This window comes from Mastigoproctus giganteus, chromosome 6 (genome assembly GCF_048544385.1).
Source record: "Mastigoproctus giganteus isolate SK-2022 chromosome 6, ASM4854438v1, whole genome shotgun sequence".
Classification (NCBI taxonomy): domain Eukaryota; kingdom Metazoa; phylum Arthropoda; class Arachnida; order Uropygi; family Thelyphonidae; genus Mastigoproctus; species Mastigoproctus giganteus.
In genome coordinates this window covers 158,949,456-158,969,328 of record NC_143580.1, presented here as the reverse complement: position 1 = coordinate 158,969,328, position 19,873 = coordinate 158,949,456, and the positions used below count along the sequence as shown (strand labels likewise).

At 37.5% G+C, this 19,873-nt stretch overlaps 1 protein-coding gene across 1 annotated transcript in view; it reads right to left on the bottom strand.

The window, feature by feature from the left end:
* Positions 1-2,828: 2,828 nt before the first annotated feature.
* Positions 2,829-19,873, bottom strand: part of RpS27A (ribosomal protein S27A) — a 74,535-nt gene continuing 57,490 nt past the window's right edge. The window contains exon 5 of the mRNA XM_090375429.1: positions 2,829-3,022. Coding sequence (XP_090231555.1) covers positions 2,873-3,022 — 150 coding nt within the window. The 3' untranslated portion in view covers positions 2,829-2,872. The remainder of the gene's footprint in view (positions 3,023-19,873) is intronic.

Below are 19,873 nucleotides of genomic sequence, written 5' to 3'. Positions count from 1 at the left end.
TTCTAGCAAGCCACAGCTAATCTGTGCACGTTGCTTTGCTGCTCTAGTCTGGATTCTGATTATGTACAATTTAATTAACAATGAAATGTAATAAGATTAATAAATTTTACTGATTGATAATAATATGGCCACATCTGATGAAGCTTACTTTTGGGCATCGGTGCTACATTTATACTTTTCGCAAGATTTTAGGCATTTCCGTTGTCTTTCGATTTTTTGCACCCTGATCATTCAGGTAATAATAGTGGTGCTTATTTCCTGGTGTACTATCTTTAAACATTTGGCATTTGTTTTTAACAAATGTCATATTTGACAATGTTGATCCAAATTCATACATACCAAAAACCATTCTTTTCAACTGTTGCATTTTGATGTTAAAAGAACAGTTTTATTGCTAGTTATGCCAATCCCTATGCTTCAAGGTCAGTTTGCTTTCTTCAAAAAAGCTACCCTTTGAGACTGATACAGTACTATGGCACTTTGCCAATTATAATCCACATGGTGCCTCTTGTTCCTACTTAATTCAAAACTTGAATTGAAATGGTAACATTTGTAAAATATTAATATCAACATAGAACATATTGAGTATTACAGCTCTGATTCATACTATCTAATTGAAATGGTAACAAAAAACTCATTCTTTTCCTTGAAAAAGTCAATTGTTTTCATCTTCATAAACTGACTAATCAAAGGATTCACATTTTTGAAATTTCTATATTCACATCACAAAAAAAAAAAAAAAAAAATTGAAAGGAGAATGAAAGCTACACTACAAGTGAAAATTTCTTCAAAAATGATTGACAGAAAATGTCACATGACAGTTGAATTGACAAGCAAACATCACTGAGTAGGCAGTACTAACAATTTACCAGCCAAAACAATAGTTTGTGGTGGCTACACAGTGAACTGCAGTTTTTTCCCTTGTTCTTAGCCTTTCTTTGGTCAAGTACTTTATCTTAAGTGGGCTCCATATGGTCTCTCAATGTTATATATGCCTTAATTAATCCAATGGCTAAGTAAAACTTGTGCTGGTGTTGGGAGGCAAAAACATTAACTGTATATTCAACTTAAGTGTCCCAGCAGAATGTATTGTGTGCAACAATTTATAATCTCAATGCTGCAATGCAATTGGCATCGCAGCATAAGAGCAGTGATTCTGTTTACTCAGTTTTCCAACGTTACACAGCTCCTTAAACTGGAAGTGTTTGGCAGAAAATAAAATATACCCTTGTCAAGATTAAAAATATCCTTCTCATTTTTTAACAATGGATCATACAATATAATCCAATCTGTGGCCTTTTCTTTCTAAAATGATCCACTCACCACAAATATTTCACAAAACCAAGTTGTCTGTACTATTACTGCAATCTTGTCTGGGTGATCATCCTACATCACTTCTTTAACCAGTGACTCCATATCTTTGGAGCTAGCCACTACTGCATTTGAATTCACTAATTCCATATTCTGCAGTTAGATAAGCAGCCATTTCTTGCAAAGCTGGATTGCCAGTATCACATGCACCTGCATGTGATACTGGCAATCATATGAACAAATTTGTTAATACTATTTAAAGTTTTGCACCACCAAATTTGTTTTTTTATCATCACTGCTCCAGTGTCAGACACTTGGAAGTTTTTGGTTTTTCAGAATTGCAGACAAAGCAGGTAAAAGGATGTATTCCACAGCAATGTTTTACATTGTCCTGTCCTATCAGCCTCTTGTATAACTCTTATTTGCTTATCCTAGTGTATAATCTTCACTGCAGGTACTTGTACAATTGAATGGAAAAGTACAGCTGGATTTCCAGATATTTCACTGCTGAGAACACCCAATAAGAATGTGTTTGTTAGGTGGGATTAGGAGAACGACCACTTAGTTCTTTTGCATACACAAAAACAAATGAGTTGGATGAGAATGAGAAATATATATTTTTGCCAGAATCACATCTCACTTGCTTTACCTAAAACTATATGCATATAGTTTTAGGCAAAGCAAGTTTTTGGTTTTTCAGTATTGCAGACAAAGCAGGTAAAAGGATGTATTCCACAGCAATGTTTTACATTGTCCTATACTATTAGCCTCTTGTACAACTCATGTTTTCTATTAACCATACAAAATATATTTCTCACATGGTGAAAAATAAACTAGTTGGTCACACAGTCACTTCCCATATCATGCACCTGCATGTGAAAGATTAACAATATTTATTCATGAAGTCAGTCTCTGATAGGAATGTATTAAATATTTTAAAAAATGTTAACACTTTGTTGGATCACATTAGCACACAAAACAGACATTGTTATACCTGCAGTAATACTTTATCAAACATAAAAAAACACTTAGATGTCAACAAAGTTGTGGAATACTACTGACAGTTGTCATCCATGAAGCCTGTTTTGATGTTCATGACATATGGTTGCTGCACTCATCTTATGGGGTTTATATAATTTTGATTGACAAGAAAGGTGGCTTTTACTAATAGGGAGGAGTGACTGATTTCTAGACTATCAGCAATATGAGTTAGTTGAAACCTTGTGCATTTATTTTCTGAAAATAAATCTTTAATTATTACTTTTCATAATCTAAGTTCTTTTAATAATCATTACTGCTTACTAAATTGAGACTCAGGATGTCATCACTGTACCATATCATGTATTGTGTTAGGTAGGAAAAATGAATAAGGCTTTAATTATGTGGTGAGGTATGTTACAATTGCAAAACACAGAAAGGGGCCAAATAAGCAAAAAGAATGAGTAACCACTGGAGAATTAAGATTGTACAAAGTAAACTTTTGCACTGAAATCACCAATATTTATTTAATACCCAACTCACATTTTAGATTTTTATTTGGTAAAACCTAATATCAGTACAACTACTCTTCATCGGGCTTGTTATACACATAGGTTAAACAACACTTGCCACAATACTGCCTGTCAAAGTGAGAGGCCATAAACACACCAGCTCCACATTCTTTGCTAGGACATTCCCTTCGCAATCGAGTTATCTTGCCATTTTCATCTACCTGTAAAGAAAATACATCTTTTTTGATTTCCTCGTGTCAAATCAAACAATTTTCAGATCAGTTATTCCTCAGTATGCACTTTATCAATACAATAACAAGACAAATTTCAGATATTAACTGTCTTGATATGAAAGTGCTCGTTATTAATGTTTTAGTCCACATTACAAAGAATTTCTTCAGATATTAGATGTGTTAGGTAGGAAAGATTCATTTAAAGTTATGTAGTTTTTATTAATGAAATTTATCGTTTATATTTAATTTTTAATTTTTTTGTAACAAATTTACTAAGCTTCAAAAAAATTTGGAAAACTTTTAAAAGAGATGTCTCTTGGCCAGAACATTGACATACAGAGGGTGATTAAAAAGATCATAACTTGGGGCTAAACTAATATTTCAGAAATGATAAAGTTTACAAGTTATTTGGGTGGATCTCCTGCAAGGTAATCTTGACACTACACATTCTCTGCTTATGCAACTTCTAGAAGCATTCTTGTTAAGCTTCTTTTAGAATTGCTAATAGCTCTTGTGTTGCATTCTGAATATTTTGTCAGCTGTTACAAATCTGACTTTTCACAGACCACAGAAGCTTGGGATGGGTGGGGACCAACCAATTTGGCAAATGAACTGAAAAGCACCTGTATGGCTTCTCTCACCACCTTAACCTCTTCTTTGGTAGAGGTTAAGGTTTCTTTTTTTTGTTTGTTTGTTTGTTATTTGGAGCATTAGCAACTAAGGCCATATTGCTCCAGGAATATGCTGTGGTCATTCCCTGACCTTTCTGCATCCTCCGTATTTGGTGGTGACAGACTCGAACCCCAGTCTAATCAAGAAGCATGTGCTATGCACTGCTGCTCCTTCCCCACCTGGAGAGGTTAAGGTGTACACAAATTAACCCGCTATAGGTGCTGGGCTCAATTATAGTCAAGTACAGTGGGTTCCAGTTCTTGGTGACCAGCTCACTGAAAGTGTATTGAAGTCTAACGGAACCAGGGGTTCACCCCCATCTCTGCATTGCTTTCATTTTGGGTGTACCAGTTTACTGGGAAATGCCAGAGATTTAAAAGTGTGTGGGCTTTGTATCTGTGTGATGTCATGTACCATTGTTCATCTGGTCGTTTAGCCACTGGACCCCTGCTGAGGCCCAACGTTGCCCCATGGAGGCAGACCAGGAACCCAGTAGACTCATTTACTCTGGCAGGTCCAGCCGTGTAGTTTCCAGAGATTTCAGCGGCTAGGACCTATATATCAAAAAAAATAATAAAAAAAATTTTAAAAATTAACTAATTGATTGCACGATGGTGGTGTCGCTTGAATTTGAAAAGGCCAAAATATGGGCGAAAGGTGATTTGACATGCTTAAATTTGAGATTAGTTCCTTATTTGTCTCAGCTGATTGCAAAACACTTTCAGCCAGGCACTGCGTCCACCATCATTGTTTGGCTGGGTCGGGTTATCTCAAATTGTTTTTGAGTGCTCAGGAGGATTGATCATTGTAGTTGAGTCATACTCAATGTCTCTTGTATGTCTTGTCCTTGTGTGGTTCTTCTCGTCAGTTCCTGATCGCATTTCGAGTTCTTGTGAAGAGGTCCCAGGTAAATCTGGACAGGATTTGGTATTTGTCCCTTGAATCCAATAGGTGATGTTCTTGCTGTTGGGGTATGAATCTTAATCTCATGAAGATTCCCTGTAGGTCCTCGTATATGTGGCACTGGTACATCAGATGCTCCCAGCTTTTTCTCCACAAGGACAGTTAGGTTATAGTGCACTCTGGGCTGATTAAGCAGCTACACCAATTATGCAAACATTCATGTAAATATGTAAAATACAGTGGGTTCTGCTTTATGATTGGTTCACTGTACAACCAAATTATGTATGGTGGACTCTCCATAATAAAATACTGTTGACATACAATATGTAACTAAGCACCGGTCATTGTGATCATGTTTGTAAAATTCTATTAAACAGCAATTCTAATAAGTGAAAATAGGAGGAATATTATGCACAGGCTATAAAAGCAAAGATTTAAAGCACAAATTTACACTATAACCTTACCAATTAAAAAATTAAATGATACATGAAAAGAATATTTTCCACAGGTTAGCAAAATAAAAATAAATTTATGTTTAGGTACAAGCTTAATTAATACTGTAATATCTACATACTAATTGATATTTCTGTTCATGGACTTTTTTTGGGTTGTAAAATTTAAAACAAAAAAGATACAGCACAGAAACTGCAACTAACATGATATACAGGCAAGTGAGATAGAGTAGCAAGTTTACAAAGCTTAAAAAATAGGAAAGAGATGATTCTGAAAATGTTTTTTATATGATTGAAGATTTCATGGGAGGCGAAACATTTCACCAAACGTAAAAACCCACAGAATTCCAGCTATTGGTATTATTACAAATGAAATAAGATAAGAGTTTATGATCCATTTATAATAGATTGCACTAACCAAAAAGTCCAATAAACTGGAACAGGCAAAAAAAGTTTTTTTTGGCTGTGACCTCCAAAAAATTCAACTGGACCACGTGGTTTGGTCAGAGACAATCTTATGGTAATCAAATACTGCAGCCCCATAAACACCACATTTTTCCAATTAAGCAAAGAAAACCCTGGCTATTTGTCAATTAGATTCTGTTCTTTAAGATTTGTCCCAATTAAATGGCTGCCTCAATTAACCAGTAGCCCAAATAACTGAAATCCACTGTATGGTATTTGTTACTGAGTCTGCACTAGACAGTAACACAAGCAGTAAATTCAATGGGCTTTGTTTAGATTTCGTAAAGTTGAGCCAATAGAATTTGTCTTATCATCTGTTGATTTTCAAATAAACAATTACTAATATTGGACTTAAGAGGCAAATATCTGTTTAAAAACCATGAATATATGATGTTGCTGCAAAGCATTACTGCTGAGTGACAAACAACTGATGGCAGCTCAGGCAAGGTGAAGGGTTTATTCCTACTAAAATGTTTGTGTGCGGCTGTCAGAAGTATATGAAAATCATGAATCCGATGCCAAAGATTCTGAAAATGCTTCTGATGTAATGGAGATAAGCCATAAATAACTCCAACAAGTTGTGGTACGTTGCAATTGTGATTTCGTGCAGGAGATGGGGGATCTGACAGCTTATAAATAAACAGTGCCATGTTTCAAAAACAAACAAAATGCAGGGATATGAGTTCATTCCAAAAATGACAGTTTTACAGTAATTCAGGAACTGCTAACTATGCCAATGCCAAAACTGTAGCAATGTTGAAGATGTATTTTCTGAAAATGTTTACAGACGTCACAAAATTAGCAGTTCAAGGGACAAATACTTGAACATTAGCATAATTCGAAATGCAACCGAAATTTCATACTTGTTAGGATAATAGCATTTCTGAAACGTTTTACTGCAATGTTTGTGGTGCATAATAGGAACAAAGTGTATCTTCCTAGGGAAAAGGTTGAGGACAAAAAGCAGAGCTCTTAAGCACATAAAAAGTGATGTACATGTTGGCACTAATGGTAAGTGTTGATCTGAGGACTTAAGTAAAGGGCTATGTTGAGAAAGAGTCAAGTAGGATCCAATTTCAGCAGGTACAATTCTGCCTAGACACAACAGGAGCAAGTACACGAGTCTTGTCAATTTGGCCCCGGAGTGTGTGCAAATGCAAGGTACTGTACATGGGTAGCAGTTAACAACATTAACATACCAACTGTGTAGTACTACAATCAAGGAAGCAGAAAATGAAAAGTGAGTTAACTGTGCAGTCACATACAAAGTTCTTTGAGAGCAGTGCAGACAGGCTGCTAGGCCAGCACACTGGGTTTTGATAACAAGGATAAGGGGGGCAATTATTCCTATGTATGAGGCAAAGATTAAGCCACATCTTGAGTACAGGCAACAGTATTTTTTAGCTTTTGTGCTGGAAAAAACCCTGCTATTATGTAATTTTCAACGTTTCCATTATCCCTGCTGCTGACTCACTAGTATTTATTGCCTCCATGATATTTTTCCAAAGCACATTTCTGGAAGTGACTAAGATAAAACAAACAATTTGCAGTTTCTGGTTTATTGGTCTTTTCTGTTAGTGTAACCAATTATAAACGGTAGTAAACTATCTTGCATTTGCAGTAGTACCAATAGCTGAAATTCTGTGTGTTTTCATGTTATTATGGTGAAATGTGTCGCCCCTTCCACAAAATATTCAATCATAAAAAAACACATTTTCAGAAACTTTACTCTGTATCTCACTTGTGCATACTGCATTTTTTTCTTATCTTATTATCGCAGTGTTCTTTGTTGCTTATCATGCTTACTGTTTTAAATTTTACAACAAAAAAAAAAAAAGAGTCCGTGAACAGATAATCACCTCCTTATCCTTGCTCGCAGGGATAAGGAGGAGATTATCCATTAAGAATTATTAATATGTACAGTCAGTCCTCGTATAACACGTTTACTCTACACGAATTTGATCATACACGATTTATAAATAGGGGAACGATATCTTATATAACACGAACTGAATTCGCTTATGCACGATTCACCTTTGTGTTTACAAGAAATGGCAGTTGAATGCAGAATCACCCCAACCGAACGCAACACAATGGGAATGAAGAGAAGATTCTGAAAATGTATATTTTTTATATCAGTGAAGGGGAAACATTTCACCCTAATAACGTAAAAACCAACACAAATGCAGCTATTGAGTTTACTACCAGTTTATAACAGATTCCACTAGCAGAAACACAACTGGAAATTGTTTTATGGTAGTAACCCCTAGAAATGTGCTTTAGGAAAACAGTATCTCTGCCTTCACGGTGTTGTTTATTCAGTTGCTACACGCATGCAGCTTTGTTTATGTGTATCGAGCATGCCTCCTCATTTTATAATTGTGATCGAATTCGTGTAGTGTAAAAACATGTTATACAAGGACTAACTGTATACAGATTTTAAAAAAAAATTTAAGTAACAAACCCAAATTATGTGGCACACCAGTTGAAAACCACTGCTCTAAGACTAACTAAACTCATTTTCATACTACAGTTCCCAGTATTCCATGCAATGCACTACTGCCATGTTTTGTACACATACCAAAAGACGTTTTGCCCTCTTTTGAAAAGAAAAATGTGTTATGAATGTGATTGCATACTGATGTTCCATGCAATTTATTGTTTAATTTACTATTCTGATATTCTCATGCTATAACAGCAGTAAAATTTCTTTAAGTTAGCATTCAGAAAATGTTAGCTATTCAAAAATTAACTCCCCTTGGTGTTAGCAGCTTTGAAAGTAACTCAGTACCTAAAAGGTTAAATGAAATGACAACCTTACCTCCAACTGCTGAAGCCCCCTCTTTTAATACCCTTGCTAATCCATTTTTAGGCCTACCATAACATGCATATTACACTGGTCAACACCTAAAAATGTTACAGAAGCAAAAATACCCAATCACAACTAATTTTATGCTGCTGAACACGAAAATCACATAAAATCTGTCAACTGGCACTTGTTTTCGAATTACAGTTCGGGTCTCATTTAGCATGTTACCATACATTAGCAACTATGGCTCTAGGCAAAACACATGGCAACACCACAGTTTCAGTACCACAATTCATCCAGAGCCTCATTTGTCACAGAAAGTCTGCTTAATGATCACATCAAGTAACTTGAACTGCCGAAGAATAAGGCAGAGATTTTGGCCTCAAGGCTACAACATCGGAATCTTCTAGATTAGTGTTTCCCAAACTCTGATCCGTTGACCAGTTCCAGAGGGCCTGCGAAACGTTCAGAAGGTATCGAGTAACGTGTTTATTTTCCTAAAAATATGCTGACAGAATCAAGTTTCAATATAGAACATTACTTATTTTTGATACGATTAGTATATATATACAAGTCACTTCCCTAGCAGGGCATGTTCAATCCCCACCACTAGTGCACATTTACACTTATGCATGTATGAATACTTGAAATGGTCAGCTAATAAAAAGCAACTTGCAGTTATTCTGTGACTTGCAGACTGAAGAGACTCAGATATTTAATATTCTTTCCCACAATGTGTGTGAAAAGACATTCTTTACTCTATTATACACAAAATCAAAATACAGGATTAAGTTAAATGTAGATCCTGATTTGAGAGTACAAGTTAGTACCACTGAGCCAAATATTTTAGAACCAGTTTCCTTAAATGGCATCATCCTTATTACTTAAATTTATACAAAAAAAAAAGAATTTATAAATATGAAAATATTTAGTTGAAGTGCTAATTGTATTTTTTATATATATAATTTATTTATTTTTTTACTATGAATTGCATACATATTTCAAATTATTCATTCTACATATAGCAAATTGATAATATAGTTATTATATACAGTGGGCTAACTTAAAATGACATCAACATCCGATATTCTCAGAAACCTTGCACATTTTAATAATTTATTTTAAGGACCGATGATATTTGCAGCTACCGATGGCTTTCCGATATAGCTGGAACAATACCTGGGTGGAAATTTGATGCAGAGTGCACAGAACATCACTCATACCATTATTCTCAACCAATTAGTCTTTTTTTATTGTTCAATGCATAGCATGCGAAACATCTCTCATATGATTGGTTCAGATCTATGATGATCTGAAACTTAAAGCTCCATCAACCAGTGACCGTACTGTGCACTTTGAAGACTTTAAAGCCAGCAGAAGCTGGTTAGAGTGCTTCAAAATAAAAAAAAGGGTGAATATATAAAACATGTTGAAAGGCATCCAGTGCTGATAAAAAAGGAGTGAGACCCGTAAAATTGAACTCCAAGAGTTTGTTGATCGGGAAGGTTATCTTCCCAACAGGTTTTTAACATTGACGAAACCGGCCTCTTCTGGAAGTGAATGCCCAGGAGAACCTACATCATTAAGGATGAGGCTAGTTTACCTGGGCACAAGCCTACGAAAGATACTCACTCTCTGTTGGGTGATAATGCCTCTTGAGATTTTAAGCCAAAACATTTGCTTTATATCACTAACACCCCCAGAATATTTAAACAACAAAAGGTTGACAAAGGCATGCTGGGAGTGTTCTGGCACAGTAACAAAGCCTGGGTTACAGGATGTCTTCAATGAATGGGAGCTTTAAGTTTTCTGTCCTTCAGTGAAGAGTTATCTTGAGAAAAATAAGCTTCCTGTGAAGGCACTGCTCTTGCTGGATAATGTGCCAGGCCACAATCCCAACCTTGTTCAACCTCTTGAGGCACAATTTGACTTTGTTCAAGTCAAATTTTTGCGCCATCCAACACCACTCCTTTTCTTCAATCAATGGACCAGCAAGTGATTGCAAACTTCCAAGAAAATCTGCACCACAAAAATGTTCGCAAGTTGCTTTGCAGCAACCTCTGCTGAAAATGCTGTCACCCTCAAAGATTTTTGGAGGTCGAAGTTCAACATGCTCGATTGTGTGAGGCTGATTGTAAGTTCTTCGAATGACATTTCCACCAGGTACCTTGATAAATGATATTGTCACTCTTGGTAAATCAATGGGTCTGGAGGTTAGCGAAGAGTATGTGGAGGACCACATTGATGCTCATGGGTATGAGCCAACAACAGAGGAGCTACAAGAGTTAGAGAAAATTACAGAGAGTGACACTGGAGAGGAAGAAAGACACCCAAAGAGTGTCAACTGAAGACTCATTTCTTGTTGAAAGTGTTTAAGCAAAGTGATAAAAAACACCCTGACACTGAACTCATGTGCAAAATGGAAAACAGTCATTTCTTACTTCAGAAAGCTACAAAAAAGTAAAAAAAAAAAGTCCACATTGGACAGTTTTTTTGCCAATAGCAACAAAAGACTGAAAAGACACCTGGCGCTTGATTTAATCCACCACACTACACCACCACTGATTTCATCAGCTCTGCACTTGAAGTCTTAGCATATGTCTTCAAGGGGGAAAAGGTTGATGACAGTGTAGAGCAGATATCTTTTAAGGTCACAAAAGGTGATATTTTATCTGCAATAAGGCCTCTGAGGTCGGGATTATTCATACTACCAATTTTAAACACACACACCAACCGTTTATGACTGGTTGAATAATGAAATAAAGTAAAATAAAATGATAGAAAAGACTGTAAAATAATATTTACAAAAAACTTTTAGTCATTTACAAAAAACTAAACTATAACAAAAGTAAAATAAGTAAATAAGTTAAAATGCATTAAAATATAAATATAAAAGCGATAAAAAACACTAGAGCTTTCGGAGGTGTCTTCCTCCTTCCTCAGTAATAGTGAGACTTAAATGACACATCCTTAAATACCAGGTTCACGGCACACATGGATGACCAGGCGCATACTCAGCATTCCTTTCACTTGTACCGGAACCGGAAGTGGACTGGACACGTGGAAAATTAAAACGTTTGTCTCTTGTCAAAACCACCGCCTCAAAAAGGGGGTGAAGCCTAACTCCCCTGTCTGTTTATACTATTGTTACCAGAGGATCCAATCCACACTTTCCAGCCACTTGCGGTCCCAGAATCTATGCGCCGGTCAAGGATGACAGCGTTGTCGGGGGAGATCTGGTGTTGTTTTTCCCAATAGTGCTCGGCAATGGCGGATTTATTGAGCTCTGCGGTCCGTATCGCTCGTGAATGTTCTCCCAGACGGTCCTTGAGACGCCGTCCTGTCTCCCCCATGTAACATTCCCCACAATCCGGGCATGTGATCTCATACACGACCCCACTACTAGAATCCCTAGTAATGGGGTCTTTGACCTGTGACACTACTGTGTGCAACCTCCGGCCCGGAAGCTGCACACAGCGTGTCTGAGAGTTGCGAAGCATATCCGGGCCTGTCAGATCGCATTGCGAGGATGCTTACAAATAATTATAGACCTGTTAGTTTAACTTCTGCTCCAGAGAAATGAATGGAGGGACAGGTTAAAAGAACACTGCAGGATCATCTAGACAACACTTCAGTTATAGCTTGGACACAGCATGGTTTTGTTCAGGTGAAGTCTTGTCTGACCAATTTGATTGGATACTATGATATGGTCACAAAGAAACTGGATGCAGAGAATAACTTTGATACCATATATTTGGATCTTAGAGAGCTTTTTGATACTTGCATATGGAAGACTGCAGTACAAATTGGAGCAATGTGGCATTGGTGGCAAATTGCTGGTATGGATAAAGGGATGGTTGAGTGGGAGAAGACAGTGGTAATCAATGGACGCTGCTCTTCGTGAACTAATGTTATTAGTGCAGTCCCTCAGGGTTCAGTGTTGGGTCCATTGTTGTTTTCTGTATTTATAAATGATATTGATGATGGTATATCAGGCTTAATGTCCAAGTTTGCAGACAATATGAAGGTTGGCAGGGTTATTTAGGACACTGACAGTACACTGCTGCAACAGGATCTAGAAAATTTGAGATGGGCTGAGGTGGCAAATGAAGTTTAACATTGACAAATGTAAAGTACTACATATGGTAAGCAGTATCCCCAGAGTAACATATCAACTCTGTGGTACTACTGACAGTAGTAGAGAATGAAAAGGACCTGGAGGTAATTGTGCAGGCAAACATGAAGTTTTCTGAGCAGTGCAGACAGTCTGCAAGAGTAGCTCATGGTGTAGTTCAGTGTTAGCTACTCACAGTGTTATCACATTCAAAGACTACATAGCTTAAATGAGGAAAATTATCCAATATGCAGAGCTGGCCAAAATCAATGACAGTTTAATAGACCACATTCTGTTCAGCAATGAGAACAACTTTTCACAACTGTGATAAGATGTGAAAGCCAACTCCATTTACTGAATGGGAAACCTCACCTAAAGTCAACGTATGGCTTGGAATAATAAAGTAAGATTTACGATCCCTTCTTTGCAGAAGCTGCAGTGACAGGACTTGTTTACCTCTATATGCTTCAACAGTTTCTAGAACCCAAATTCTTGAAAATAGTATACTTGAAACTGTCTTTCAACAGGATGGGGCACCATATTATTCCAGAACTGTTCAGACCATGTGATGCCTTGGGGACTGCAGTCTCCTGATTTGACACCACTGGATTTCTTTGCCTGAGATTTTATTAAATTGAGTTTATCACAGAAAAATTTGAGATTTAACAGATCTGTAAAATCACATTCAGAAAATAAACCCCAAAATGTTCACAAATATCCTGCAATGCAGCAGACCGATTCAAGATTTTCAGGGAATACTGATGGAAACTACACAAAGGTTATTAGCATTAGCAGAGGCACAATGCAAGAAAGCAAGCTTACGCAACATCAGCAAAAAAAAACCTTCCATTTCACCCCTTCATTCGAAATACCTGTCCAGCTGAGCCTTAAATTTATTTAGGCTATCAACTTAAACAAAAAGGGATGGAAGTCTGTTCCACCAACCAACTACCTGCTGGCTAAAGGAAAATTTCCGCACATCTATCCTACATCTGTCTTTCCTCAATTTGAATTTATGCCCTCTCAGATGATTATTAGTATTAGTAACGGCCGTATGGTGCAAGAAAGCCTATGGCTTATGCTGCACCAGCCAAAAAAAAAAAAAAAAATCCGAACAAAACAATGATAAAAACAAAAATTAAATAAATAAATAATAATAATTAATAAATAAAAATAATAAAATGAAATTAAAAATTAAATAAAAAGGAAATTAATCCTATCATCCTATGCGCTTCCCTTACCCGAAAGTACTATCCAGATGACCTTTGAATTTCCCCAAACTGTCGGCCTCTACCACCCATGAAGGCAACTTATTCCAGTAATTTATAACTCGCTGGCTAAAATAAAACTTCCTGCAGTCCAATCTAAACATTTCCCCGCGTAACTTGAATTTATGTCCCCTAGTTCTAGCATCATTTATAATCTTGAAAATTTTGTCCTCATTCATTTTACTGATGCCTCTCAGAGCCTTAAACACCTCAATCAAATCTCCTCTAAGGTGTCTAGTTTCCAAATTCTGCAACCCACATATTCGAAGTCTTTCTTCATAAGGACGCCCTTTTGCCGATCTCACCAGGCGAGTTACCCTTCTTTGCACCCTTTCAAGAAGCTCGATGTCTTTCTTTAGGTGCGGTCTCCATACTTGAACACAGTATTCCAAGTGTGGTCTAACATAGGCCTTATATAATGGGATTATCACGTCCCTATCTCTACTTGCAAAAGTTCGATAGATCATCGATAGGACACCATGGGCCTTCCTTGCAACCTGTTTACAATGCTCAGAGAATTTCATGTCTGACCGTATCGTAACACCCAAGTCCCTTTCCTCCAGTACTGGGTTTAGTTGAACTCCACCAAGTGAATAAGTTATTTTGGGATTACTGTTTCCCAGGTGTAATACCTTACACTTTGTTGGATTAAAGCACAGCTGCCATTTTTCTGACCATTCTTGAAGTGTAAGGTTTACACTAGAGGCAAACTGTCGGCCTCTACCAATTTTAACATCATCTGCAAATTTAGACATCACGCCCTCTATCCCTTCATCAATGTCGTTTATGAAAATTAAAAACAACAGTGGTCCTAATACTGATCCTTGGGGAACCCCACTTCTTACATCAACCCAATCTGAGGAATAGCCATTTATCACAACCCTCTGCCTCCTGCCCTGAAGCCATCCTTCTATCCATCTAAGGATTTTCCCAGTGATTCCAACCTGTTCCAGCTTATAAAGCAACCGCTCATGTGGGACTGAGTCAAAAGCTTTGCTGAAATCTAAATAAACAATGTCGAAATTATTCCCTAAATCCAACTCGTGAGTGACCCTTTCGAAATAGCGAACCAGATTTGTTAAACATGATTTTCCCTTTACAAGGTATCCTTGAGTATCCTTGAGAATTTCAATGCTATCCAAATGATCCTGAATTCCACCCTTGATCAATGCCTCCATGATTTTCCCTACTACTGAAGTCAGACTGACAGGTCAATAATTTCCAACTTCACTTTTAGAGCCACCCTTATGTATGGGAGATACATTTGCACTTTTCCAATCCAAGGGAATCTCCCCAGAGTCTAGTGATGCTCGCATAACCAGCCTCAGTGGTTCAATGCACTCACTTGCCGCCTCTCTCAAGATTATAGGGTATATTCCATCAACTCCAGGAGCCTTACTAGTCTGTAGGCTCGAAAGTTTTTTCATTAAATAATCTTGGGAAATTTCAATATCATTAATTACATATTTTTTAATTTCGCTCCCACAATTTCCCATTGCCACAAAAGGCTTTTCATTTGTAAATATCGATGCAAAATAACTGTTGAGTTCACCTGCAACGGCAGCTGGTGTATTTATTACTATCCCCTTTCCCTTACGTAAAGGTCCGATCTGGTTTGTCCTGCTCTTCTTGGCATTTATATATGTGAAGAATTCTTTATCCCCCCTCTTTGCTCTGTTTGCTAGTGATTTCTCATAAACTGCCTTTGCCTGTCGAACCTTTTCTGTGGCTCTATTACACACCACCTTGTAGCTGTTATAGGCTTCAGTACTTTTTATTGCTCTAACGTTTCCATGCCACCTTTTTCTGCTCAAGTAATGTGGCAACTTCACTATTCATCCAACTTGGAACCCTTCTCGTGGAGTATTTTTTTAATGGTATATACGCATTCAAGGCATCTGTGATTAATGTTTTAAAAGCGTACCACAGTTCAATTGTATTCATTCTCTGCGCGATATCTACCCAGTTAATAGAGGCCATGTAGTACCTTAAGGCATCGTAATTTCCTTTTCTGAAATTAAAACCCATTCCTTTGCCTTTTACTTCTGCTACCTCTCTCGTCATCATCCACCGTAGAACTCCGTGATCACTTCCTGCTACTGGTTCCTCTACTGTCAGCCCTGTTATGTCATCTGATTCATGTGTGATGATGAGGTCTAGGATATTCTTTTCTCTAGTACTTTCCCTGACATGTTGATACAAATAACAGTCATCTAGTTGATTTAAAAATTTTGTTCCCCCTGTCGAGTTTCCTTCCCATTTACTCCAATCAATTAGAGGCAAATTGAAATCACCCATAATAAGGCATTGACGCTTACTTGCCCATTCCATTTGCATGTAGAGGCTTTTGTCATAGTCTTCACAATCACCTGGTCTGTAGATTACGCCTACTCGCATTGTACCTTTGATTATTCTGAGCAAGAGGCAGTATCCCATTGGCATTGAGCATGCTCAAACCATTCAAGGCTTTATATGCCTCTTATCACATCACCTTGCTGGTGCCTAGTCTCCACACACTGTAATTTGCAAAACTTGAGCCTTTCTTCGTAAGAGCAACCCTTTGTTACATTCACTAATCTTGTTGCCCCTTCTTTTTACTCGTTCCAGCAGCTCTACATCCTTCTTGATTCAGAAATGAAGCCTCCAGATCTGTATACAGTACTCAAGGTGTGGCTTTACCATTGCCTTATACAAGGGAATAATCACCTCCTTATCTCTGCAAGAAAAATTCTTGTATATCATTGACAATACTCCATGAGCTACTCTTGCAGCCCATCTGAACTGCTCAGAGAACTTCATATCTGCCTGCACAATAAACCCCAGGTCCTTTTCATTCTCTACCACTGTCAGTGTAGTACCACAGAGTTGATACGTTGCTCTGGGATTGCTGTTTCCCATATGTAGTATTTTACATTTGTCAATGTTAAACTTCATTTGCCACCTCTCAGCCCATCTGCTCAACCTTTCCAGATCCTGTTGCAGCAGCATAGCTTCAGTAGTGTCCTTAACAACCCTGCCAACCTTCGTATTGTCTGCAAACTTGGACATGAAGTTTGATATACCATTATCAATATCATTTATAAATACAGTCAGTCCTCGTATAACATGTGTTTACATTACACGAATTTGATCATACACGATTTATAAATAGGGGAACGATACATCTTATATAACACAAACCGAATTCGCTTATGCACAATTCACCTTTGTGTTTACAAGAAATGGCAGTCGAACGCGGAATCACCCCAACTGAACGCAAAACGATAGGAATGAAGAGGAGATTCTGAAAATGTATTTATGTGTTTTATATTAGTGAAGGGGAAACATTTCACCATAATAACGTAAAATTCCAGCTATCGGTATTATCGCGAATGCAATTAGATCGAGTTTACTACCAGTTTATAACAGATTCCACTAGCAGAAACGCAACTGGAAATTGTTTTTATTGTTTTATGGTAGTAACCCCTAGAAATGTGCTTTAGTAAAATGTGAGGTGTTAATAGTGTATCTCTGCCTTTACGGTGTTGTTTATTCAGTTGCTACACGCGCACAGCTTTGTTCATGTGTATCAAGCGTGCCTCCTCGTTTTGTAATTGTGCTTTATTCCCTAAAAATTAGTAAAATACTTAAAAGGTGTGAAAAGGAAGCATCCTGGAGAAGACACTGCAGATTCATAGAGAGAGAAAAAAAAAGCAATAACGATAAAACAGAGGCGGACTGGGTCAAAAATTCTTACCCGGGAAAATTTGTAGTGTCCTCACACTAGCGTTTATGGCCAAAATCACACCGGCCACTGGGGTTTCCCCAGTAACGCTAATGGCCAGTCCGCCACTGTGATAGCAAAAAAATATGAAACAAACGCTTTGAGCGAAATGAAAGACCATGTGATACTGCACGTGCTACAGACTTAAATGAGGCAACGCTGAGAATTACAAAGAATGCAGAGAAAATAAAAACAAACTTTCATAGCAGGAACAACTCAAAGTGTAATTAAAATCCATTAGATTAAGACACAAAGAATTGGAAGAGATGCAACGCCTGTCATCTGTTTGGATAGAAAATAAAACAAAAAACAAGTTTCCTTACGATAGAAGCAAAAAGCATTAGCAATATTTTATTACGTAATAAAATACGTATTTTATTCGTAAAAAATACTTACGTAATTTTTATTATTTATTATATTATAATAAAATATAATAAATATTATAAAAAATTATATTTTTTATTACGTATTATAAAATATGTAAGTATTTTATTACGATTATTTATTGTTTGGTAATGTTTTGGTTACCAATCTGTGTTCAATCTCGGGTGGTCGGAACTTAACCCTATTTTTCCCATAGGGCCTGTTTATATTGCACGATTTTGCATTGCATGAGGGTTTCTAGGAACACAACTACCGTGCTATACGAGGACTGACTGTACAGAAAACAATAATGGACCCAAAGCTGAACCCTGAGGGACTCCACTAATAACAGTAGTCCACAATGAGCAGTGTCCATTGATTACCACTCTGTCTTCTCCCACTCAACGATCCCTTTATCCATAGCAGCAATTTACCTCCACAGCCACACTGCTCCAATTTGTGCAGCAGTCTTCCATTGCAACAGTATCAAAAGCCTTGATAAGATCCAAATATATAATATCAAAGTTATTCTCTGCATCCAGTTCTTTTGTGACCGCATCATAGTACTTTGTATCCAATCAAACTGGTCAGGCAAGACTTTCCCTTAACAAAACCATGCTGGCCCGAGCTTTAACTGAAGTCTTGTCTAGATGATCCCGCAGTGCTTCTTTAACCAGGGCCTCCATTAATTTTCCTGGAACAGAAGTTCACAAACTCACAGGTCTATAATTACTTGTGTCAGCTTTTGATCCTCCTTTGTGAATTGGGGTCACATTTGCACATCTCCAGTCCATGGGTACCTCCCCTGAGTCCAAGGAAGCTCTCATAATTATTGCCAAGGGTTTGCTTACTTCCTTTGCTGCCTCCTTTAGTATAACTGGATAGATACCATCCACTCCAAGTGCCTTTCTTGTGTTTATCTTCAACAATTTCTCCTCCACTTTACTCTCAGTTATTACAAGAATCTAGCTTACTGCCAGAGTTGAATACGCCTCTGGCATTCCCCTTGCTGAATAACTCCTCATGTGTGAATGTCGATGCAAAATATTCATTTAGTTTGTTAGCTACCTGAGAAGGATCATCAACAGTTGACCCATCAATATCAAGTGGACCAATCTGATTCATCCCCTTCCTTCTAGAGTTTACATAAGTAAAGAACTCTTTGCTGTTTTTCTTGCATCCTTTGCCAAAGATTTCTCATAATCTGTCTTAGCCTGCCTAACCTCCTTTGTAACTTGGTTACAGACCAGCTTATATCTACCATAGGCTCCTGTGTCACGTGTTAATTTATATGTATCCCATGCATTTTTCTTCTCTGCCATATGTCACATTAGTTCATATGACATCCATTTAGGCCTAACCCTTGAACAATATTTCTTAGTTGGTATGTAAAGCCTAGTAGTTTCCAAGAAAGCTCTTTGAATGCTTCCCATTTTGAATTTGCTGCTGGTAACATCATCAGTTGGTCCCACTGTATAGAATTTAAATACTGTCTCAGACCATTGTAGTCGCCTTTATGAAAGCCAAAACCCTTCCCTTTAACCCCTGATGGTAGTTACCTCTTTGAGTAAATCCCACTTCAGCACAATGTGATCACTGCCACCTAGTGGTTCCTTTATCTGCAGATTCTTAATGGATGAATAATCGCTACTGATAATCAGATCAAGAGTATTACTCCCTCTAGTTGCCTCCCGAACATGCTGATGGAGGAAACAATCATCCAATAAATCCACAAAAGCCTTGCTAGTGTGTGAGTGACCAACCCACAAATTCCAGTCAATATCTGAGAAATTAAAATCCCCCCCCCATAAGACTGACTTACTGGCCCACTATTTCCCTGTACAGTTTATTATTATACTCAGTCATTAGGCCTATAGCACAATCCTACTCTCAATTTTGATCTCCCGATGCTTATGTCACCAAACTGACTTGACACTGCACTGTCCAGCGATGTCGATTGGCTTCACTTCCTTGGATTTTATGTGTTTCTTATCTAATAGCATAACCCCTCCTCCCTTCCTATCCTTTCT